This window comes from Bos mutus, chromosome 12 (assembly GCF_027580195.1).
Source record: "Bos mutus isolate GX-2022 chromosome 12, NWIPB_WYAK_1.1, whole genome shotgun sequence".
NCBI lineage: Eukaryota > Metazoa > Chordata > Mammalia > Artiodactyla > Bovidae > Bos > Bos mutus.
The window spans coordinates 69,734,959-69,759,455 of record NC_091628.1 but is presented as its reverse complement, the minus strand read 5'-3'; the positions used below and the strand labels follow the sequence as shown (position 1 = coordinate 69,759,455).

General features: G+C 43.0%; 1 protein-coding gene across 1 annotated transcript in view; it reads left to right on the top strand.

The window, feature by feature from the left end:
- Positions 1 to 1,996, top strand: part of LOC102279544 (ATP-binding cassette sub-family C member 4-like) — a 42,460-nt gene extending 40,464 nt beyond the window's left edge. The window contains exon 9 of the mRNA XM_070380824.1: positions 1,889 to 1,996. Coding sequence (XP_070236925.1) covers positions 1,889 to 1,996 — 108 coding nt within the window. The remainder of the gene's footprint in view (positions 1 to 1,888) is intronic.
- The last annotated feature ends 22,501 nt before the right edge of the window (positions 1,997 to 24,497 follow it).

Genomic DNA, 24,497 nt, shown 5'->3' with positions numbered 1-24,497 from the left:
GCAGGTGGTGGAAAGGGTGAGGGATGAATAGGTGGAGCACAGAGGATTTTTAAGGAGAAAGAAAATACTATATATGATATCAAAATGATGGAAATGTCATTGTACATTTGTCCAACCTCATAGAATGTACAACACCAAGAGTGAACCCTAAGGTAAACCATGGAGCTTGGTGGACATGATGTGTCAGTGTAGATTCATTAGATGTTGCCAACATATCACTCTGGTGGGGAATGCTGGTAATTGGCGGATGTGGAGCATGGGGATATGAGTTAGGGCAAATCTCTGTACATGCCCTTCAAAAGACAAAGAGGAAGAAAGGAAGAAAAAGGGAGAAAAAAATGAAATTCTGGTAACATATTAGTGAATTTTATATATCATATCAGTTATAAGAATTTTTTATATCCAAAAATATCCATTGGAATTTCACAGTTTATAAAATCTAATAGGAAATGGAGACAGGTTTTTAATGTGACTTGTGTCAAACTAAGTGAAGCAGAATTTAAGGTAAGAAATACATTTATAAAATTCATTTGCATTGCTTGCTATTAACATTTAATGTGTTTTGCATATGCATAGGTACATTATTTAACATTCAGAGCTTTAAAAGCTGAAGTACTCTATTTAAAATAAAGAACGTTAGAACTCTTTTGTTTTCTAAGAGATTTCCCTTCATTCCCTTTAGACAATCTACTTGCAATTGCACTCTCAGGGAAACTGTGGGTATAAAAGTGGCAAATTGCATCTGAATGAAATGTATATTTCCTATGCTCACAGAGCTTACAACCGTACTGTGTCTGCAGTTCCCATCCTTAAAGATATATTTGCATAAAGGATTCATTATAATGTGGACAACAGAAATAGTGTCTGTTATGTTTCGATATTAAAACAAAAAATAATGTTGATTTGTCTTTAATGGCCTTTTTTCTAAAACGTGTTACTGATGCACCCCCATTCTTAGAGTATGTGGAACAATCATTATTGTTGACATATATGATGACAATCATTATGGATAATTTGGTATTATTACCATCATATAGTATTGTGCCATTTGGAACAATACTCTCAGGGCCCCATGAAACAGAGGTAGAAGACTTATGGATTTACTTATATACATTTAATAGAAACCATTTATCTTTTAAAACTTTCATGTCTTGTTTTTACATATTTTTCTTCTCTTTGCTCTTCTGACAATATTTTACTTTGTACTAGTATTAACACACCTTGTAAAGTTAAGATTTAATAGGCTTTAAGTAAAGATCTGAGGGTCTCTGTTAGGAATAAAAATAATGAGTTTGGACCCATGATTTTGGCAACTTGGATGCCTCTTGTTCTCAGTTCTCCTCTTTGAGACTGAAGTTGCCTAAAGAATGAGAGCTGGAGACGTGAATGTTTCAGAAGGTACTTTGGTTTGCTAATGGCTTTATCAGTGTTCCTAACTGGTTAATAAAATTTTCCTTTATTTTAACATGAAATATTTTAAGAATGCAAAAACTATCCACAAATTTTATTTTTAAAATGTATATCTATTCCAAACAGATTATAAAATGTTGATATTTTCCTATACTTAAGAATTTTAATTATGAGTATAAGACACATATAAACAAACCAAAAGAGTGAGAGAGGGAAGGAAACACTAAAGACTCAGTCCTGAGGCCCTCCACCATCGGCAGGTAGAGAACCCACCCCAGGAGACTAAGGTGGGAGAATTGTGCAGTCACAGAAGTGAAGACAGTGTTTCTAGAAGGAAGACCTGGAGTCTATGCTTCTGAGAGGCTGGTTGATAACAAGTGTAACAAGTGTTTTTGGCAAAATGGAGGTTTGTGGCAAATTAATAAAAGTACTGTTTTAAAGAGAGAGAGAGATAAGCGTTATAAACCATGTTGAGCAGAGAACAGTGTGTGAAGATGTGGAGACAGTGGTTGTACATAACTCCTGTGAGGAGTTTTGCCATGAGGAGGAACGGAAAATAGGAAAAGAAGTTACTGCAGGAGCGTAAATCTTGAGGAGGCACTCATCCACACCGGGGGCTCTTCTACAGTCAGCTTTTAGTAACACAGGTGAGTTGATGTTGTCAGTGTCTGCCCATAACCCCTGTTCCTTCCATATCACACTAGCCTGACTTCCTTCAACTCTGCCTGAGGGCTTTGTCTGCCACCAGAGTCAGCTCTGCTAAAGTACAAGGCAGCCAGGAGTGCTGGGGAATTGAATGTCTCCTCTGCTCTCCTCCCCTGGCAGCCTTCAGTCAACAGACAGACAGGAGCTGGTGTATAAGTACCCCAACTGCCTCACTCAGGGACGTTAACCTTGAAGCTTGTGCTTCACACTGTCTCCTGAAGTTTCCCAGCAGGACTATATTCCAGTAGTGCATCCTGGGAACTTGCTTGGTAATGTAACCTTTGCTGCCTTCATTCACTTTCTTATCTTACTTCCCCATTAACTGTGTTTTCTGGGACCACCTCCCAAATAACCTACTGCATTTTTTAAAATTCATCTCTTAGAATTTAGTTTCAGGGAACCCAGACTAAGACAACAGAAAATATTTGTGTAGTAACGTGAAACCATTATATCAATTACATATAAGAATTTATGAAACAAGAAACATCAAAAGAAAATATTCCAAAGTGATAGCAATGACTATTTACTTCTGTATTGTGAGATTGTGGGTAATTTAAAACCCAAACAAACTTTGTTTCCTCAAGGAAAAAAAAAGTTCTTTTTAAGACATGCTTTAATTACAGTATACATATTAATAGAGGTTTTCTGAAATTCAGAAGATAGTTTTGAGAGAATAAAAACTGTTACTAAATGAAACCATGGCTGATAGTTTTCTCAGCAGCAAATAGCAAGTGAAATACCAATATTCACATGAATAATGTACCAATAATACAACATTTCAAGGACTTTAGAGTCAGTCTAAAATTATCTTCAGACCAAATGCTATATCATTTAAGGCAGTTGTTTCATAAGACACAACAGCTTTTATTCAGTAGCAATAGCTGCCCTTTACTGAATGTGTAAATATACCCTTTGTTATCTCACTAAATACTTGCAATACTACTATAAGGTATGTATTATTATCATTTTATAGACAATAAAGTTTAGAGAAAAGTGAAGTGAATTCTCCAAAATGGGAAAAGCACAAGGTTTGTACCCAGGTATTGGTCTCAAACCCCATGAACTTTCTGCCACTTTGGGCTACCTCTCTCTGAACCTTCGGATATTATTTTAGAGTCACCAATCAAAAGTCAAAGAGTAATCATTGTGTCAGCATTTCTGATGTGCTTGATGAAATTTAGACCCAGAAGGATAGATGTGTACAGGACAGTTTGGTTGCCTCAGAGCAAGTTGAAGTGGGGTTACCAAGGTCAGGATTGGAACTCTGCGCTCTCCAGACAGTGGAACCAGGGCCAGTATGACCACAACAGCAGAAAAATCAACCTGTGCCCCAGAAACATGTATTTTTTTTAATTGCCCAGGCCAAGAAAACACAATTGTAAAGTATATGTTATATTTAAAGGCTAAAAATGGCACTGATTATATAATTACCTATTGTAGAATAGATTTTTGGTCAGAATTAGATTATTTGGTCACACTTTACATGAGAACAGCCCTATCCTACCTACCAGCAGTATTTCTGAGTATCTGCTAGATGCCAGTCACTCACTACTTAATTACAAATAAAATGTAGACTAATCTTTAGGAGACAAGGGAGAAAGAATCCTGTTAATTAAAAAAAAGAAGAAAGAAAGAGTTCTAATTGCCAAATCTTCACTGGTTCACCACACCTGGACCATGGACTTCCTAAAGTAGGTGGAGAAGGACTGCTCCCTGGGACTCCAGTGCCCACTCAATACCCTGCCCACAGGAGGTCTTAGGAAACACATGCCTGGATACCCACACCCTGCCAGAAAGAAAAGGACACTACAACTTCTGAAAACATTTAATGTGACTCAAAAAAGTTTCTCTGTGTCTGTGGACCAACATGGGGAATATTCTTCCTCCACTGCCTGAGATGCACAGAGCTGGTGGCCAGTACTGGCCAGTGGAGGTGACCATAAATGACTGGCCACTTAGATGACAACCCCAGACTCCCTAGTGTCTATTATACTGCCAGGAATCCTGTCTTGATAAGAGAGGAAAGATGAAAAACCAAAGCACATTCTTCCTGGCACGAAGGACAGTTACTCAGCAGTCAACTTACTATTCACAGAGAGAACTGCTTGAGACAGAAATAAATGTTATTTTGTTTAACCCTCAAATAAGTATTTTAAAATAAGCTAATAAATGGATATCAGTACAAGAAAGAAAGAAATAGTTTCAGACTTTTTCCTTATATGTGAAACCAATCTGAATATATATGTCAAGACTTACCTGAAGAAAATAAGTGCATTCAAAAGCATTATTTCTGGAAGGAAGAAACAAAGTGTGGTATAAACATAAAAGTAAAAAGCATTCAGCCTTAGAAAGGAAGGAAATTCTGACACATGCTATAGCAGGGAAAAACCTTGAAGACTGTGCAATTGTGAATTATAATTAGAAGCATATATTTGATTTTCATGTTGTTCCTGACACATGCATGGGTATGCTAAGTCGCTTCAGTCATGTCTAACTCTTATGTGACGCTATGGACTGCAGCCCACCAGGCTCCTCTGTCCATGGGATTCTCCAGGCAAGAATACTGGAGTGGGTTGCCATGCTCTTCTCCAGGGGATCTTCCCAACCCAGGAATTGAACCCAGGTCTTCTACATTGCAGGTAAATTCTTTTCCACTGAGCCACTGGGGAAATAGCTCAAAAAGTGAAGTAATAAGGTGCCTTTTGTTTTTATAACAAACTCCTTTGAACCACACCTGAGTTCTTGTGAATGAGTCTGCTTGTCAGAGAAACTAAACACCTGATTAAAGGGATGGAACTTTCAGCCCTACCTCCAGCTCCAGGGAGAAGACAGGCATACCAAAGTAAATGCTTTATATAACTATGCCTAAGTAATGATCCAGGCTTTCCCTATGGCTCAACAGTAAAGAATCCACCAGCAATGCAGGAGACACAGGAGACATGGGTTCGATTCCTGGGCCAGGAAGACCCCCTGGGGGAGGGCATGGCAACCCACTCCAGCAGTCTTGACTAGAGAATCCCATGGACAGAGGAGCTTGTTGGGCTACAGTCCATAGGGTCACAAAGAGTTAGACACAACTGAAGCAACTAAGCAGGCATGCACTCACATATGCAATAATGATCCATGCTGTTAAAGTAGTGCACTCGATATGCCAGCAAATTTGGAAAACTCAGCAATGGCCACAGGACTGGAAAAGGTAAGTTTTCATTCCAATCCCAAAGAAGAGCAAAGCCAAAGAATGTTCAAACTACCATACATTTTCACTCTTTTCATATACTAGTAAGGTTATTTATGCTCAAAATCCTTCAGGCTAGGCTTCAGCAGTCTGTGAACCAAGAACTTTCAGATGTTTAAGCTGGGTTTATAAAAGGCAGAGGAACCAGAGATAAAATTGCCAACATTCATTGGATCATGGAGAAAGCAAGGAAATTCTACTTGCTTCAGAAGTTGAAAAACATCTACTTCTGCTTCATTGACTACACTAAAGGCTTTGTGTGGATCACAACAAACTGTGGAAAATTCTTGAAGAGATGGGAGTACCAGACCACTTCACCTGTCTCCTGAAAAACCTGTGAGTCAAGAAGCAACAGTTAGAACTGGACACTGAACAACTGACAGGTTCAAAATTGGAAAGGAGTACAACAAGGCTGTATACTGTCACCCTGCTTATTTACCTTCTATGTAGAGTACATCATGTGAAATGCCGGGCTGAATGAATCACAAGCTGGAATCAAGATTGCCACAAGAAATATCAGCAACTTCAGATATGCAGGTAACACCACCCTTATGGCAGAAAGCCAAGAGGAAGTCAAGAGCCTCTTGATGAGGATGAAGGAGAAGAGTGAAAAAATTGGCTTAAAACTCAACATTCAAAAAACGAAGATCATGTCATCTGGTCCCATCACTTCATGTCACATAGAAGGGGAAAAAGTAGAAGCAGTGACAGATTTTATTTTCTCAGGCTACATAATCTCTGTGGATGGTGACAGCAGCCATGAAATTAAAAGATACTTTCTCCTTAGAAAGAAAGCTATGGCAAACCTGGACAGTGTATTAGAAAGCAAAGACATCACTTTGCCAACAAAGGTCTGTATAGTCAAAGCGTTTTTCCAGTAGTCATGTATGGATGTGAGAGTTGGAGCATAAAGAAGACAAAGCACTGATGAATTGATGCTTTTGAATTGTGGAGCTGGAGAAGACTTGAGACTCCCTTGGACAGCAAGGAGATCAAATCAGTCAATCCTAAAGGAAATCAACACTGACTATTAACTGGAAGGACTGATGCTGAAGCTAAAGCTCCAATACTTTGGCCACCTAATGTGAAGGGCTGACTCACTGGGAAAGACCTGATGCTGGAAAAGACTGAAGGTAAGTGAAGAAGGTGGCAGAGGATGTGATGGTTGGATGGCATCACTGACTCAATGGACATGAATCTGAGCAAACTCCAGAAGATGGTAGAGGACAGAGGAGCCTGCTGTGCTGCAGTCCATGGGGTCACAAAGAGCCAGACACAGCTTAACAACAACAAAGTAATAAAGCCTCTATAAAAAACCCAAAAGGGTGGGATTCAGAGTGCTTCTGGGTTGGTGAACATGTGGAGGTGCTGGGAGGGTGACTCACCAAGAGAGGGCTTAGGAACACCATGCTTCTTCCCCCATCTCCTGCTCTATGCATGTCTTCCAGCTGATTGTTCCTGAGTTGACTCCTTCTATAATAAACTGTTTTCCTGAACTCTGTGAACCATTCCAGAAAACCAAGCCTGAGGAGGGAGTTGTGGGAATCTCCGTTTATAACTAGTCAATAAGAAGCACAGGTAAGCCACCTAGACTCATGACTGGCTTCGGAAGTTGGGAAGGGGGTTTGTCTTGAAGGACTGAGTCCTTAACCCATGAAGTCTGACACTAACTCCAGGTAGACAGTGTCAGAATTGTCTTAAATTGAGGACACAGTTGGTGTCTGGAGAACTGGAGAATTGGTTAGTGTGGGAGAAAAAACCCACACATTTGGTGTCCAGAAGTTTTGAGTTACCAAAAGTCAAAAACTGTGATTCCAGTTTTATGCAGTACCTAGAATAGTCAAATCCATAGAAAATGAAAGTAGAATGGTGTTTGCCAGGAGATAGGGAGGGGAAGTTGTTTAATGGATGTAGCTGGAGAAGATGAAAAATTTATGGAGATGGATGGCACTGACCACTGTACAATAATGTGAATGTTCTTAAAGTGACAGAACAGTACACTGAAAAAAATTACTTAAATGGTACATTTACATTATGTATATTTTACTATGTAGGAGAGGGGGAAATTCCTTTTTCTTCTACCTTTCTAGACTCTCTGGCTGGGGCTGTGGAAATTCAACTTACATAAGACAGATGAACAAGAGAAAGAGTTTATCAAGCTGTGCAGCAGGCACATGTACTATGAAGAGTGTCTGTTGTCATTTACAAACAGTTATTGTTGTACTCACACTGTTTATGGGGTTCATAAGGCAAGAATACTGAAGTGATTTGCCTTTCCCTTCTCCAGTGGACCACATTTTATCAGAACTCTCCACCGTGACCCATCCATCTTGGGTGGCCCTGCACAGCATGGCTCAAGGACAGGAAAGCCTGGCATGCTGCGGTCCATGATGTTGCAAAGAGTCAGACAAGACTTAGAGACTGAACAACAACTTGTTATACTGGGGCTCCCCTGGTGGCTCAGTGGTAAAGAACTCACCTGCCAATGCAGGAGACGGAAGTTCTATCTCTGGGTCAGGAAGATTCCCTGAAGGAGGAAATGGAAACCCTCTCCAGTATTCTTGCCAGGGAAACCTCATGGACAGAAGAGCCTGGCAGGCTATTGTCCATGGGGTCACAAAGAGTCATGACTTAGTGACTAAAGAACAAAACAACAACATTGTTGTACTTGGTTGTTTTTGCAAAAGTGCTTCATCTTCAAGAAAATTCACAGGAAAGACTTTTAACAAGTAAGGTTTCTGGTAAGTTTCAGACCATACTACTGAACTAGATAAGCAATTAAAATAATAATTTTTAAAAGTCCAGATCCCTTCCTTAGTTTGCTATAGTTGCCCCATCTCAAGAAGATGTTGGTCTTGGGGTAAATCTGGTGAGAACTAACTGTCAAGAGCAAGGTTTAGGGCCTGCCCTCCACAGAGGACTTGATTTTCAGAACAGAAAGGACATTCTAGTATTGTGTTACTTTGAGTATAGATGGCAAGGATGACAAATGACAGAATTACTATGACATCTGCTGGAAAAAGCCATATATGCTGCCCATTAGAAATATAATACAGGCTAATTTCCTAAGGTTGCTAACTTCTTCCTAGGAAATTACAAGATGTGAACTCAAGTGTAAGACCCAGCTGAGCAAAAAAGCAAGATCTTTTTTGGCCATACCAGTAATCAATAAACATTTGCTGATTATATTTAATGGACAGAAAAGGAGAGGATTAACTATACAATTTGGGTTTTGTGCAATTGAAATATTTGCATTATTTAATATTTGCATAGGTATGTAAAAGTAAAATATTTGAATGAAAATGAAATATTAATTATTAATCACTAGTTGATATTGTTAGTAGTTTATGCTCATTGCAGGGTAGGGGTGAAGGGAAGAAGGGAAGATCATTGGCAGAAAGATGGCAAACTGCACAGAAAACCATCACATTGTGGGGTGATTTCATACTGAGATTTCAGTCTGCTATTAGCTGAGGGGGCCTTAAAGATTCCATGGTAATCTCAGATCCTGATTCCTTGTTCTTCAGAACATACTTAGACCACATTTGGAAAAGAAACTGTTTCATTCAGAGGTAGGAACACAATACAATTCAGACAGTACATTGTAATGGGTATTTAACACTTAGATCACTTGTACAAATAGCTTCTGTTTGCTTTGTTCTTAAGCAGAAGAATATAAAAAACATAAGGGCCTCCATTATTTAACACTAAAAATGTTGACCTATGAAAAGTAAACCTCAATACAGAGACAGGGGCTTCCTGTGTTCCTTTTTTCTCTTTTAACAAATTGATTTGACATCAAAAATTTTTCTTTTAAATTGGAATGTAGTGAAGTTTTATACATGTTACACAGAGTAAACAGCTTATTTTCAATTTTTGTGTTCATATATTCACCTATAATTGCAAATTGCATACAAACGATATTTTCTGTAACTGTCAAAGGGAGTTAGCAAAGGTAAAGATCATAGAGCCATCTATTGGTGAAATGTAATATGAGGTTTAAGCCACTGAGCTCTGTAGACAGGGGAAGGGATAAAAGGACAGATTGGGATACAGTGATTATATATTAAGACTGTGGTGAACTATCTACTACTAACACTGTTTTTATTTTTATGTGTGATGTTAGTATTGCGGCTACGTTAAAACATCCTTATGTTTTAGAAATCTGGGGCCACGACTGGCCCACTATCTGTTTTAGTATAGCATGCCAGTTAAGAACAGTTTTTACATTTTTTTTTTAATCTTTTTGACCACACCACCCAGCTTGCGAGATAGTTCTGCAGCCAGGGATTGAACCCAGACCACTGCAGTGAAAGCGCCAAGTCCTAACCACTAGACCACCAGGGAATCCCCAATTTTTACATTTTTAAATAGTTGAAAGAATGCACAGAAGAATACTTTTTTGTCATAGGATAATTAAATGAAATTCAAAATTCAGTGTCTAAAAATAGGATTTCATTGGCACACAGCCATGCTCATTCATTGACGTTTGTCTGTGGCCAGGTTTGTGCTTAATCAGCAGAGCTGAGGGCTTGAGGCCAGCAGAGACTATGAGGCCAGCATAGCCTGGAAATGGACTTCCTGGTCCTTTATAGGAAAACTCCACCAACCTTCCCTAGGGCTCTGCTGTTCTAAGTGTGGCGTGTGGGCCAACAGTATTGGTTTGCCCTGGAAGGCTGTTAGGAACGTGGAATCTTGTCTCTACCTCAGAACTACTGACTCAGAATCTCCGGATCCCAGGTGAGTTCTGCTCATGCTGCAGTTAGAGAAGGGCTGGTTTAGAGACCCTGCTCGGGTCACCCTGTGTTTGCACCCTCCCCCAGGTGCAGGCAGCCAGAGCCGACAAGGGGGTGTGGCCACCTGGAGCCCCGCCCCCTCCAGGCCTTGCTCTGAGCACCTGGACCCTAGCATCCCTGCTCCCAGAGCCAATGCAGGTCTCCTCCTGGGGCCCATCTCCCAGCTGGATAGGTGGTCAAGATGCATCTGTTTATGGGTGGGAAGAGGGTGGTCTGAGCTTGAAATTGAAGGCTGGGGGTGCTCTTGCTTGAGCAGTAGATTCCTCAGAGCACAAAGAGGGTCAGAGCCAGAAGTGGGAAGAACAGGGGGAGGGCTGGGGGCTGGGGCGGCCCCCCCCTCTGCTGTCCTGCCTTCTGGCTCCAAACTCCAGGGTCGAGGAATCCCAGCCTGCCAGGTGGTTACAAAGGTGTACTTGACAGTGTGTTAGCTTGATTTACAACTTTTAAATATTTAAGCGTGGGCTTGACCCGGGGTCACAGATGTGAGTGGCAGTTCTGTTAAATGCTTTTCAAAATGTGTTCAGAGGACCCCCTTCATCAGAATTTGCTGAGTTGTTTGGTAAAAATTCAAATTTCCAGGTCCCACTTGAGTGACACCCTGGATCAGAATCTTCAGGGCTGGAGCCTAGGAATCTGCATTATACCCGCCCCTCTGCCCCCGGTGACTCAGAGCCACATCAGAGCTACAGGAGCACTCGTACTGGGGGAGTGGGGGGCGAGGGGAGGCATGGAGAGGAGCCGATCTGAGTGGCGGGAAGCATCAGGGAGAAGAGAAGAAGGTCCCAGGTCAGAGGAAAGTGCTGACCACAAGCTCACACCCTTCCTGCTTCTCTCCTGATTCTTCTCACAACCTGGCCTGATACCCCACCCCCGGGAGCCGGCTGCAGGGAGAAGCTACCAGAACGGGGCAAGGGTGTCCTCCTGCCGACCATGAGGCTCTCCGGGGCTGCCCTGCAGAAGGAAGGACCCAAGTCAGGGGCATTAGGAGCAAAGGGGCTGCAGGCGCCTGGAGGCACCACACGGACCCACCCAGGAGTCAGGCTAAAGCTGCTGAGCAGGTCTTTGAACAAGGAGATCTCCTGATCTTGCCAGGACACAGGAGGAGCTGGGACAGACTGTGTGGTCCCACCGGGGCTCAGAGGCTGCACCTGTCAGTTAGGAGTCGTATAACCTTGAGCAAGGTCCTTAACCTCTGTAGATTTGTTTCGTTGTCTGTGAGAGTGTGTCCTAACACATACCCTCTAGGCATGTGTTACAATTAGACATGGTACTTAAGTAAAAATATATCTTTACTACACAGAACAGAATAAAGGGCAGTTGCTGTTTACTGTGAAGTTTGTCACTTTCCACCTCTGCACTTCCTGATGCTTGATATCACAGGCACTTGTCACTGGCTGATAAGACCAATTTCCTCAAACCCCTAGCATAGGAAGTCACAGGCACATAAGACCAATTTCCTCAAACCCCTGGCACAGGAAGTCACAGGCACGTGCCAGACCCATGCTTGGTCAGTGACCTAGAGCTCCCTGAGCTTCCCTGTGCAGGAGCGACTCCTGAAATTACTGCTAAGCTGCTCATCATTTATAGCTCTCAGGATTTCCCTCCCAGCAAGCCACACCTGGGAATCCTGTTCATAGGTTTGTGATGAACTAAGGAGAAGGCAATGGCACCCCACTCCAGTACTCTTGCCTGGACAATCCCATGGACGGAGGAGCCTGGTAGGCTGCAGTCTATGGGGTCACTGAGAGTCGGACACGACTGAGCCACTTCACGTCCACTTTTCACTTTCATGCATTGGAGAAGGAAATGGCAATCCACTCCAGTGTTCTTGCCTGGAGAATCCCAGGGACAGAGGAGCCTAGTTGGGCTGCCGTCTATGGGGTCGCGCAGAGTCTGACACGACTGAAGCGACTTAGCAGCAGCAGCAGCAAGGCGGGGCTTGAATGAAACCTCCAGGGATAACTGTGCCATACTGAAAATCACCACCAGGGGGCAGCAGAATCCAGGCGTCCAGGTGAGGAGAGTGGACAGGCCATGGAATGAGCAGCCAGGTTACACAGCCAGCAAGAGGCGTGGAGGGGCCTTGCCTCACCTTCCTCATTCATCCCACTCTCCACACACAGAAACACGCACTTTTGGTCCTGCTGAATCACCTGATCTATTTACTCTGCTTCCTCATCCAAGTAGTCTTTTATATCTTAAACATGGCAAAGGCCAGTGGTTTGTAAAATCACCAGGGGAGTTCTGTGAAATCCCAGTGCTGAAGCCTCATCTCAGTTAAATCGGTGTCTCAGGGAGGGGAGGCAGGAGTCAACACTTTTTAAAACCCCACCGGTGATTCCACCCTGCAGTCAAGTGAGAATCACTGATGGAGGCAAAAGATCTCATTTCTTTCCAAATGGCAGCAGCTTTCATTGCTGGAGGCCTCCTCCAAGAAGCCTTCCTGACTAGTCACATTTCTTCTCTCTCATCTGCCCATGAGTTTGTCTGTACTTGGGACCATTACTTTCCATATTTGAATGTGCCTATGTTACCCCACGTCCGAGGTCAGGGGCGGCGGCCGGGAGGAGATACCCCCACCCCTAAGCCTGAAGCCAGGGGCGGCGGGTGGGAGGAGCAACCCCATGTCCAAGGAGCCGTGGCTGCGCGGGCGCAGGAGGGCCTAGAGGAGCTATCCCACGTTAAAGGTCAGGAAGGGATGCGGTGAGGAGATACCCCTCGTCCAAGGTAAGGAGCAATGGCTGTGCTTTGCTGGAGCAGCCGTGAAGAGATACCCCACGCCCAAGGTAAGAGAAACCCAAGTAAGACGGTAGGTGTTGCAAGAGGGCATCAGAGGGCAGACACACTGAAACCATACTCACAGAAAACTAGTCAATCTAATCACACTAGGACCACAGCCTTGTCTAACTCAATGAAACTAAGCCATGCTCGTGGGGCAACCCAAGATGGGCGGGTCATGGTGGAGAGATCTGACAGAATGTGGTTCACTGGAGAAGGGAATGGCAAACCACTTCAGTATTTTGCCTTGAGAACCCCATGAACAGTATGAAAAGGCAAAATGATAGGATACTGAAAGAGGAACTCCCCAGGTCAGTAGGTGCCCAATATGCTACTGGAGATCAGTGGAGAAATAACTCCAGAAAGAATGAAGGGATGGAGCCAAAGCAAAAAGAATACCCAGCTGTGGATGTGACTGGTGATAGAAGCAAGGTCCAATGCTGTAAAGAACAATATCGCGTAGGAACCTGGAATGTCAGGTCCATGAATCAAGGCAAATTGGAAGTAGTCAAACAAGAGATGGCAAGAGTGAACATCGACATTCTAGGAATCAGCCAACTGAAATGGACTGGAATGGGTGAATTTAACTCAGATGACCATTATATCTACTACTGCAGGCAGGAATCCCTCAGAAGAAATGGAGTAGCCATCATGGTCAACAAAAGAGTCCGAAATGCAGTATTTGGATGTTATCTCAAAAACGACAGAATGATCTCTGTTCACTTCCAAGGCAAACCATTCAATATCACAGTAATCCAAGTCTATGCCCCAACCAGTAACACTGAAGAAGCTGAAGTTGAATGGTTCTATGAAGACCTACAAGACCTTTTAGAACTAACACCCAAAAAAGATGTCCTCTTTATTATAGGGGACTGGAATACAAAAGTAGGAAGTCAAGAAACACCTGGAGTAACAGGCAAATTTGGCCTTGGAATACGGAATGAAGCAGGGCAAAGACTAATAGAGTTTTGCCAAGAAAATGCACTGGTCATAACAAACACCCTCTTCCAACAACACAAGAGAAGACTCTACACATGGACATCACCAGATGGTCAACACCAAAATCAGATTGATAATATTCTTTGCAGCCAAAGATGGAGAAGCTCTATACAGTCAGCAAAAACAAGACCAGGAGCTGACTGTGGCTCACACCATGAACTCCTTATTGCCAAATTCAGACTTAAATTGAAGAAAGTAGGGGAAACCACTAGACCAGTCAGGTATGACCTAAATCAAATCCCTTATGATTTTACAGTGGAAGTGAGAAATAAATTTAAGGGCCTAGATCTGATAGACTACCTGATGAACAATGGAATGAGGTTTGTGACATTGTACAGGAGACAGGGATCAAGACCATCCCCATGGAAAAGAAATGCAAAAAAGCAAAATGGCTGTCTCAGGAGGCCCTACAAATAGCTGTGAAAAAAGAAGTGAAAAGCAAAGGAGAAAAGGAAAGATATAAACATCAGAATGCAGAGTTCCAAAGAATAGCAAGAAGAGATAAGAAAGCCTTCTTCAGTGATCAATGCAAAGAAATAGAGGAAAACAACAGAATGGGAAAGACTAGAGATCTCTTCAAGAAAATCAGAGATACCAAAGGAACATTTCACGCAAAGATGGGCTCGATAAAGGACAGAAATGGTATGGATCTAACAGAAGCAGAAGATATTAAGAAGAGGTGGCAAGAATACACAGAAGAACTGTACAAAAAAGATCTTCATGACCCAGATAATCACGATGGTGTGATCACTCATCTAGAGCCAGACATCCTGGAATGTGAAGTCAAGTGGGCCTTAGAAAGCATCACTATGAACAAAGCTAGTGGAGGTGATAGAATTCCAGCTGAGCTATTCCAAATCCTGAAAGATGGTGCTGTGAAAGTGCTGCACTCAATATGCCAGCAAATTTGGAAAAGTCAGCAGTGGCCACAGGACTGGAAAAAGTCAGTTTTCATTCTAATCCCAAAGAAAGGCATTGCAAAAGAATGCTCAAACTACCGCACACAATTGCACTCATCTCACATGCTAGTAAAGTAATGCTCAAAATTCTCCAAGCCAGGCTTCAGCAATATGTGAACCATGAACTTCCTGATGTTCAAGCTGGTTTTAGAAAAGGCAGAGGAACCAGAGATCAAATTGCCAACATCCACTGGATCATCAAAAAAGCAAGAGAGTTCCAGAAAAACATCTATTTATGCTTTATTGACTATGCCAAAGCCTTTGACTGTGTGGATCACAATAAACTGTGGAAAATTCTGAAAGAGATGGGAATACCAGACCACCTGATCTGCCTCTTGAGAAATCTGTATGCAGGTCAGGAAGCAACAGTTAGAACTGGACATGGAACAACAGACTGGTTCCAAATAGGAAAAGGAGTACGTCAAGGCTGTATATTGTCACCCTGCTTATTTAACTTATATGCAGAGTACATCATGAGAAACACTGGACTGGAAGAAACACAAGCTGGAATCAAGATTGCTGGGAGAAATATCAATAACCTCAGATATGCAGATGACACCACCCTTATGGCAGAAAGAAAGTGAAGAGGAACTCAAAAGCCTCTTGATGAAAGTGAAAGCGGAGAGGAAAAGTTGGCTTCAAGCTCAACATTCAGAAAATGAAGATCATGGCTTCTGGTCCCATCACTTCATGGGAAATAGACAGGGAAACAGGAAACAGTGTCAGACTTTTTATTTTCTGGGGGGCAAAAATCACTGCAGATGGTTACTGCAGCCATGAAATTAAAAGACAAAGACTCCTTGAAAGGAAAGTTATGACCAACCTAGATAGCATATTCAAAAGCCCAGACATTACTTTTGCCAACAAAGGGCCGTCTAGTCAAGGCTATGGTTTTTCCTGTGGTCATGTATGGATGTGAGAGGACTGTGAAGAAGGCTGAGCTGAAGGAATTGATGATTTTGAACTGTGGTGTTGGCAGAAGACTCTGGAGTCCCTTGGACTGCAAGGAGATCCAAAAAAAAGTTTGTCCATTCTGAAGGAGATCAGCCCTGGGATTTCTTTGGAAGGAATGATGCTAAAAGCTGAAACTCCAGTACTTTGGCCACCTCATGTGAAGAGTTGACTCATTGGAAAAGGACTCATGCTGGGAGGGATTAGGGGCAGGAGGAGAAGGGACGACAGAAGATGAGATGGCTGGAAATGACTGATCGATGGACTTGAGTCTCAGTGAATTCCGGGGTTGGTGATGGACAGGGAGGCCTGGCGTGCTGCTATTCATGGGGTCGCAAAGAGTCAGACACGACTAAGCGACTGATCTGATCTGATCTGATCTGTGGGTCCCCTGGGGACACTGTTAGCATGCAGATTTAGACTCAGGAGGTCCACGGGGGCCGAGGGTCGGCATCACTATTAAGGTACCACGTGCTGCCCCCAGCTGGTGCGAGGCCCCACGTGCAGGGTCTGCAGAAGAGCAGCCTCAGTCTGCATGCATCTGTTTAGGCTCCTTTTCTGCCTTCCCCGCACACGGGGAGAGTGGCTGATCTCCAGGTCATTCCTGTCCTGCCTCTCATCACACTCCAGTACCCACCACACTGCCCATGGTGTGAACACAGACTTCCACACATGCGCGCGTGCGCACACACACACACACACACACACACACACACACACGTAAAGCTCTCCAATGACTGTTGAATGAATAAGTGAACAAATGTGCTGAGAATCTGTAGGGTGCTGTTAACATACACAAAGGTATCAAGAGTGCCTTGAGGAACCTCAGTGCTCGAGAAGCTCTGGGTGTTAAGCACCATGGTCGGTGCAGTCAGGCTCCACTGTGTGGTCATGGTGCCAAGCTTCTTATTCACAAGATTAAAACATTTTATGAGAAACAAACAAACAGGGCTTCCCCGGTGCCTCAGGGGTAAAGAGTCCACCTGCCAATATAGGAGACATGGGTTCCATCTCTGATCTGGGAAGATTCCACAGACCATGGAGTAACTAAGCCCCTGCGCCACAACTCCGGAAATCCAAGCGCCTAGAGCCCGATCTCTGCAACGAGAGAAAGCACTGCAGTGAGAAGCCCAAGCACTGTAACTAGAGACCAGCTGCTGCTGGTGGCAACTGGAGAAGGCCCTCCAGTAGCAAAGCAGACCCAGCACCACCATAAATAAAATGTAAAAATAATAATAAAAACTAAAAATAAAATTAAATGAAGAACCACCAAAACCGAACTCATGGATACAGAAAAACAGACTGGTGGTCCACAGAGGCAGAAGGCTGGGCATGGCTGATATTGAGGAAGGTGGTCAAAAGGTGCAAACTTACTGTCAGTAAGATAAACGAGTCCTGGGCATGTAATGTACAGCACAGGGAGTATAGTTACCCACACGATACTGTATACTTGCAAGTTGCCAAGGGAGTAGATCTTAAAAGTTCTTATCACACACAAAAATTTGTAACTGTATGGTCATGAATATCAACCCAATTAGGGAGTTTGGGATGGACATGCACACACTACTATATTTAAAATGGATAACTGAGGACTTCCCTGGTGGTCCAGTGGCTGAGACCCCACACTCCCAATGCAGGGGCTCGGGTTCGATCCCTGGTCAGGGAACTGGATCCCACATGCCTTAACTAAAAGTCTGCATGCTGTGACTATTAATAAGATCTCACGAGCCACAATGAAGACCCAGTGCAGCCAAATAAATAGATAAAAATAAATATTTTGAAAAATGGATAATCGACAAGGACCTACTGTATAGCACATGGAACTCTGCTCAGTGTTTTTTGGGAGCCTAGATAAGAGGGGAATTTGAGGAAGAATGGATACATGTATGACTGAGTCCCTTCACTGTTCACCTGAAACTATCACAACATTTGTTAATCGGCTATACTCCAATACAAAATAAAAAGTGTTTTTTTTTTTAGAGTGGTTTTCAGCATAAACCAAGGCCTTGAGAAGTGTCCTTCCCTCTGAAAACTGGAGTCATCTCCAGGGATGAGGAGGTGACTAGGAGCCAGATCTGCCATCAGATGCCAGGTTTAAGGTACAGTCCTCCTCAAGTAGTGGGCAAATGCATAACTGACAACAATAGAGGTGGACGGGAGATGGATACAGTGAAAGGCTACGTGAAGACAGCTGTGGGACGACGGCCACATGAGGAAGGCTGGAAAAGGAAGTGGTTTGTAGGGAACATGATGAGTTTGGTTTGGGATGTATTTATGACCTGGTAGGGTCTCTATGTGTCTTATATTTATATATATCATCTCCATCTTTCTCCTGTTCCCCTTTCTGCTTCAATCTTCCCTTCAAGTTTAAATCTTTCTTGAATAGAAACAATAACTTGATTTCCTATGATCTGTCCTCACAAAACAAGCAAACTGCCTACACATAGAAGATGGTTAATGGACATTTGTTGAGTGGATGGGTGGGTGGATGGATGGATGGATGGATGGACAGATGGATGGATGGGTGGATAGATGTATGAATAGGAATGAGTGAGTGGATGGATGGATGGGTGGACAGATGGATGGATGAGGATGGATGGATGGATAGATGGATTAATGGGAATGAGTGGGTGGATGGATGGGTAGGGATGGGTGGATGAATGGGTGGATAGGTGGATGGGAATGGGTGAGTGGGTGGGTGGATGGATGGATGGGAGGGGATGAGTGGATGGATGGATAGATGGATGAATGGGAATGGGCGGGTGGATGGATGGGTGGATGGATGGATGGATAGATGGATGGGAATGGGTGAGTGGGTGGGTGGATGGATGCATGGATAGATGGATTGGAAGGAGTGAGTGGATAGGTGGATGGATGGGAGGGGATGGGTGGATGGATGGGTGGATAGGTGGATGGATAGGTAGGGATGGTGGATGAATGGGTGGACAGTTGGATGGATGGATGGATGGATTGATGGATGGTCAAATGTTCTTGAGCTGATGCTTTGCCTTGCTTCTTGAAGTTCCTGAGAGCAAAGTGGGACAGGATAGGAGAGCAGAGGTTGGAAAGAGTTGGGATCTGTGTGGGAACAACAAACAGATGTAGATCAGAAAGAAGAGTTGGCAGAACCTAAAAAGAAGTTGCATTTTGAGAAATAAGGAAAGCGAGTAAAGACAGCTAGACCGCCTACTTGATGTGCAAATAGAAAATGTTGTTTTGTATTTTAAAAGTGTGAAATTAAAGTTCAACCCCAAATGACACAGAATGATATTGCTCCTGACATCACATTTAATAAGTCATCCCAGCTTGCTTGGCTCTGTCTCTGATAGGCCTGGTGCAGGCATTGTTATTGCTCTAGATGGCATCTGGTTATCAAAGCAGAGACTTTCTGCTAACTCATCTTGAAGTCCAACTTAACCTGCACAACATGTTGTCTTATAATTAAATTAAAATCACGGGATGTTGGATTAGAGGAATCTTCCTTCAACCAGACCCAAGGTTAGGGAGGGAGTGTGACCTGTCCGGGATAGAATTCCCTCATCCAAAAACACACAGAACATTTCACTGGATTAATTGGCAACTCACTGGGAGATTCAGGGTCCAAGATTTTCTGTTTCCATCTTTCTTTTCAAGTCAGGTCAATATGCATTTATTCAGCTCTCTTACTGAAAATAATATGAAAAGTATTACTGAGTCCAAAGAATAAAGAAAATAGAGATAAAATGCAAAATAGAGATAAAACAGAGATAAAAGGAAGAAAAGTAATGGGTGAATAAATAAGTTCATTCATGAATAAACAATGTATTCATGAATAAATAAATTCATTCATCCAACAAATGAACTTACAGAGCTCTTATTTGTACCAGGCACTGAACGAGGTAAGTGCTGTGCAATAGAGAAATATAAGCCATTGGTTCTGTCCCCAGGAGTTTAGGATTTGCTTTATTTTTTATAAATAAAATTCCCATTGGATAGTTTAAATTCAGTTTATATTGGTGTTTTAATCCAACCAAAAACTTCACAAAGAAATAACAACAAACAATTTGCTTGGACCTTTAAGGAGATGTTGAACATTCTGTGTGGGAAAAGGCTAACAAAACCACACTGAACCACTGAATAAAATGTGGGTGTTTTGGTTGGATTGAATCCTAGGGCCCCTGGCCAGTAGGCTTCAGGAAGAGAATTTTTAAAATCTATTTTTCCACTACAAGCTATAGAAAACAATCCACGGTACAGTGTATCAGCCTTATTTTCTTCATTGAACATTCCCATGAACCTCTGTAGGCTTTAAAAGGAATGACCCAGAGGGAGGGTATGGGGGGGAGGAGGGAGGAGGGTTCAGGATGGGGAACACAGGTATACCTGTGGTGGATTCATTCGATATTTGGCAAAACTAATACAATATTGTTTTAAAAATAAAATTTTAAAAAATTAAAAAAAAAAAAAAGGAATGACCTTTAGCAAAAACTAATTGGCAGGCAGGACCAAATATTCTTATAGTTTTGAAACATAGTGAGAAAATGATCGTGTAATGCATCAATGCCTCAACCTTGGTTCCTTGTTGGTTAAACTCTGTTCTTCAAAATTCAATGAAATAAGGTTCTGAAAGCAAGAGAGGACTTCCCTGGTGGTGTAGTGCTTAAGAATCCTCCTGCCAATGCAGGGGACACTGGTTCAATCCCTGGTCTGGGAAGATCCCACATGCCCCACAGCCCCTACAGCTACTGATCCCCTGTACTGCAAATACTGAAGCCCTCGAGCCTAGAGCCATGCTCCAAAACAAGAAAAGCCACAGCAATGAGAAGCCCATGCACCACAACTAAGAGAGTAGCCGCCGCTCGCAGCAACTAGAGAAAACTCGTAAGCAGCGGTGAAGACCCAGTGCAGCTGAAAATAAATAATTTTTTTAATAAAGAAGGAAAGCAACAGAAATGCAATAATAGAATGTTACTAAAAATGTTTAGAGAGATGAGACTAATGAACACTCATCTAGAAAGGATAGTTATAACATACATGGGATCTGATAGCTGTTCCCCAAGTCCCCATCACTTCGGGATGCTAAGTACTGTAGACTGGGGACTTATAAAAAACAGGTATATATTTCTCACAGTTATAACAGCTGGAAGTCTGAGATCAGGGTGCCAGCATGGTTGTGTTCTGGTGAGGACCCTTTTCTGAGTGGCAGAGGGCCAACCCTCAACTATGTCCCCATGTGATAGAAAAAGAGAGAGAGAGAGCTCTCTGGTATCCCTTTTATAAAGAAACTAAAAGTGAAAGAAAGTGAAGTCCTTCAGTCATGTCTGACTCCTTGCGACCCGATGGACTGTAGCCTGCCAGGCTCCTCCATCCATGGGATTCTCCAGGCAAAAATACTGAAGTAAGTAGCCATGTCCTTCTCCAGAGGATCTTCCTGACCCAGGGATCAAACTAAGGTCTCCTGCATCACAGGCAGATGCTTTACCATCTGAGCCACCAGGGAAGCCCTTATAAAGAAACTAATCACCTCCCAAAGGCCCCATCTCCTAACACCATCACATATGAGGTTAAGATTTTAATATATGAATATGGGGGAGACATTCAGTCAATTGAACCCCCTCATTTCCTCCTGCTTCCACTAAACCCTAAGCTGCATGAGGGCAAGGACTTTGTTTGCTGTGTTTTCTGCTGTGTCTCCAGTGCTAAACAATGAATAGTATGTGGAAGGACTCCATTAGTGTCTGTAGACTGAATGAATGTCAGCCTCTGCAGATCCCCCACAATGGCACGTCCTGAGGACGCTCAGGAATAGAAAGCCCAGAACACTGGCTTCAGATAGCTGACGTGTATGTCAAAGGAATGACTTCAGGGAGCCCAAACTCCTGTATCTTCCCCATACACAGAAAAGCACTAAATTCCTTAACTTGAGATGTCCAGTTTTCTTTAATGAGCCATAATCTTTTGATGTTCAGACAACCTCTTCTTTGTTGCAAAAACTCCTCTCTCTCCTGGCTCCTCCCTTACCTCTTTTCGAGCACTCTCTCAGAGTATCTAAGAAGCTGTATACTGGGCTTAAGTCCTTAGGTTTTAGCCGAACTGCATGGCTTGTGGGATCTTACTTCCCTGACTGGGGACCAAACCCTGGCACCGTTGGAAGTGAAAGCACCAAGTCCTAACTACTTGATTGCCAGGGAATTCCCATGTCCTCAGTTTTGCCCACCAAATAAAATATAATTCTCAGCTTTTAGGTTGGATACTGTTTTTTTTTAAGTCGACAGGGTCAAGTTTTCTGAGAGGCACTAGGGCCCTGACATCATCTCCAGGCCCCATCGCATCCTTCCCTCCTCACACACAGCACCCACTCTGCTATCATCCCCCCTGAACCGCTAAGATGAGGCCAGAGTGTAGAAAGGACAGCACTTCCCTTCCCACTCTGCCATCAATGCCATAAAAGGATGGGGAGAGTGGGCGAGGAGCCTGAACAGCGGTGTGGTCTCAGCATCAGCCTTCTTTTTAAATCGTTGGAGAGGAGGACCAGGTCTTGGTCCAATGTGCCACCAACGCTAAAACCCGTCCTGCCTTGGCCATCCCAGCTGCGGTGTCTCTGTGGGAAACACCTGCCCATAAAGTGTCACCGTCTTGGGGCCCTTGGGACAGGTGTGTCTGCAGTTGACAGAGGGAGGGAAGGAGAAGCAGCCAGGTGGACGCAGAAGCCAGCAGTGGTGGAACACGACCTTGAGCAGCAATGTGGGCCCTGGATTTCTTGGTGGGAGGAGCTTGTGTGCGTTGATGTCATTGGGAGACGTATGCCTAGGGGTCTTTTCTAGAAGCCATGTTGCATAGAAAGCATAGGTTTTCCTCTACTTTGTATTTATTTAGAGGAGAGGCTGATGGAGTCTGAGGTGGAGCAGTGGTGGGTGGTGGTGGGACTTGAACCCTACTGAGTAGAATCTGAGTTCTCCCCTGAGATAAGACAAGTAAGAGTTGAGATCATTACAAGCAATGCCAACGAGCTTGGAGATATTTAGTGCAGGAAAAGTCCCTGGAAAAGTCTAGAGCTTCTGTCTGGATTCCATTTGAATGGGGGCAGAAGTATAAAGATTTAGCATTTGTTCCCACAGACTGATTTAATGTAGAGCATAACTTTTACCCACAGAAAAAAAACAAAAGTATGAGATATAAGACAGGTTGAAATGTTAAAGGACCACATGCCAACTAAGGGAAGAATCAAGATTTGTAAGTAGGAAGAGAAGACCTGCCCATTAAGTTAATAATCTAAAATAATTACAAATATTTTAAGAAGCTAAGGAAGCACAGTTGAGTTGTGGGGTGTGTATAGTCAGAGAACAGGGTAATAAAGAGAAAATCTTGACAGGAAAAAATTCAGGAAGGAAATAACTTATTGTTGGAAAATGATTTCCTCTCCTTATCTCAACCATTTGAGTTAAAGTAAGACCTGTGAAAGAACCACTATTTCCAGAGAAGCCGTCTTTAGACGTGTTTTATAACACAGATAACCCGAGTGGTAGCAGGCTATCTTGAAGAGGTGACGGCTTGTAATCTGGTCTGCTTGCAGTGGACGGCATTTATGTTTGCCCTGCACTTTTTACCCAGCTGCTTGTATGCAGAAAGTAACCCCCACAGAAAGGGCCCCACAGTCCAGCCCCTCTTCAGAATTCAGCAGATGGGGAGCTGGGAAGCTCTTTTTTTCTGCTGACGGTGGTCACACATGGCTGGATTATTCGTAAGACCAAGAGCCACATCCATATCTCAGAGTCACTAATTACCAAGAGAAGGACGCAGCCCACAACCACTCAGAGGATAGAAAGTTCTCAGAGAGTGACTCTGTCCAAATAATCAGAGCCATTTTTTTAAAATCACATCCTGATTCATGTTGAGGTTTGACAGAAAACAAAATTCTGTTTGACAGCAAAATTCTGGAAAGCAACTATCCTTCAATAAAAAATAAATTTTAAAAAATCACATTCTGATTTCTCAGCTGCCCCTTTCAAATATAAACTGTTCCCTATGACCCAAAGGAAACACTGTGAATGGTGCTTGAGACTTTTCATAATGTTAGCACGTGGATGAAAGGACCAGATGTGATCTTAGAATGAAGGCAATGACCAGGGAGTAGGGCAGGGGTCAAGCAAATGCCCCAGATTTCAAAAGGTTACATTTCAGAAATGGCCATCAGTAAGCTTGCTAGGAAACCCCAGATAAATTCTAGAATAGACAAAGAGATGGTTTTAAAGCTCTGAGTAAAGCAAGAAGCTCCCAGTAGGAGCCAGTATGATTCCCTAAGAGCAAGAAACACTGTATTAGACACTTTCTCTTCTGATGAGTTTATTAGGATGCTTTGAAACTTCTATCATGCTGTGCTGTTGGACAAGGAGGAAAAACGTGTGCCTGATCACCATCCACGTAGAGTCTACGATAGCACCAAGGGTGGTAGATCAGGCCCTGTAGTCTTCTTTGCTCCCATTCATTCATTCAACAAAAACCTCCCAAATTCAACATACACCTTATAGAACATGGACTTAACAGATTTTTATCTTCTAGGCCAGAGATAGAAATTGTTCAACCCATGTCCTCACAGGGCTTATAACCTAGTGGTGGACAATCAGTACACAAGTAACCACAATCCAAGCCAGAAAAACAAAGTCACAAAAAGAAAAGTACAGAGTT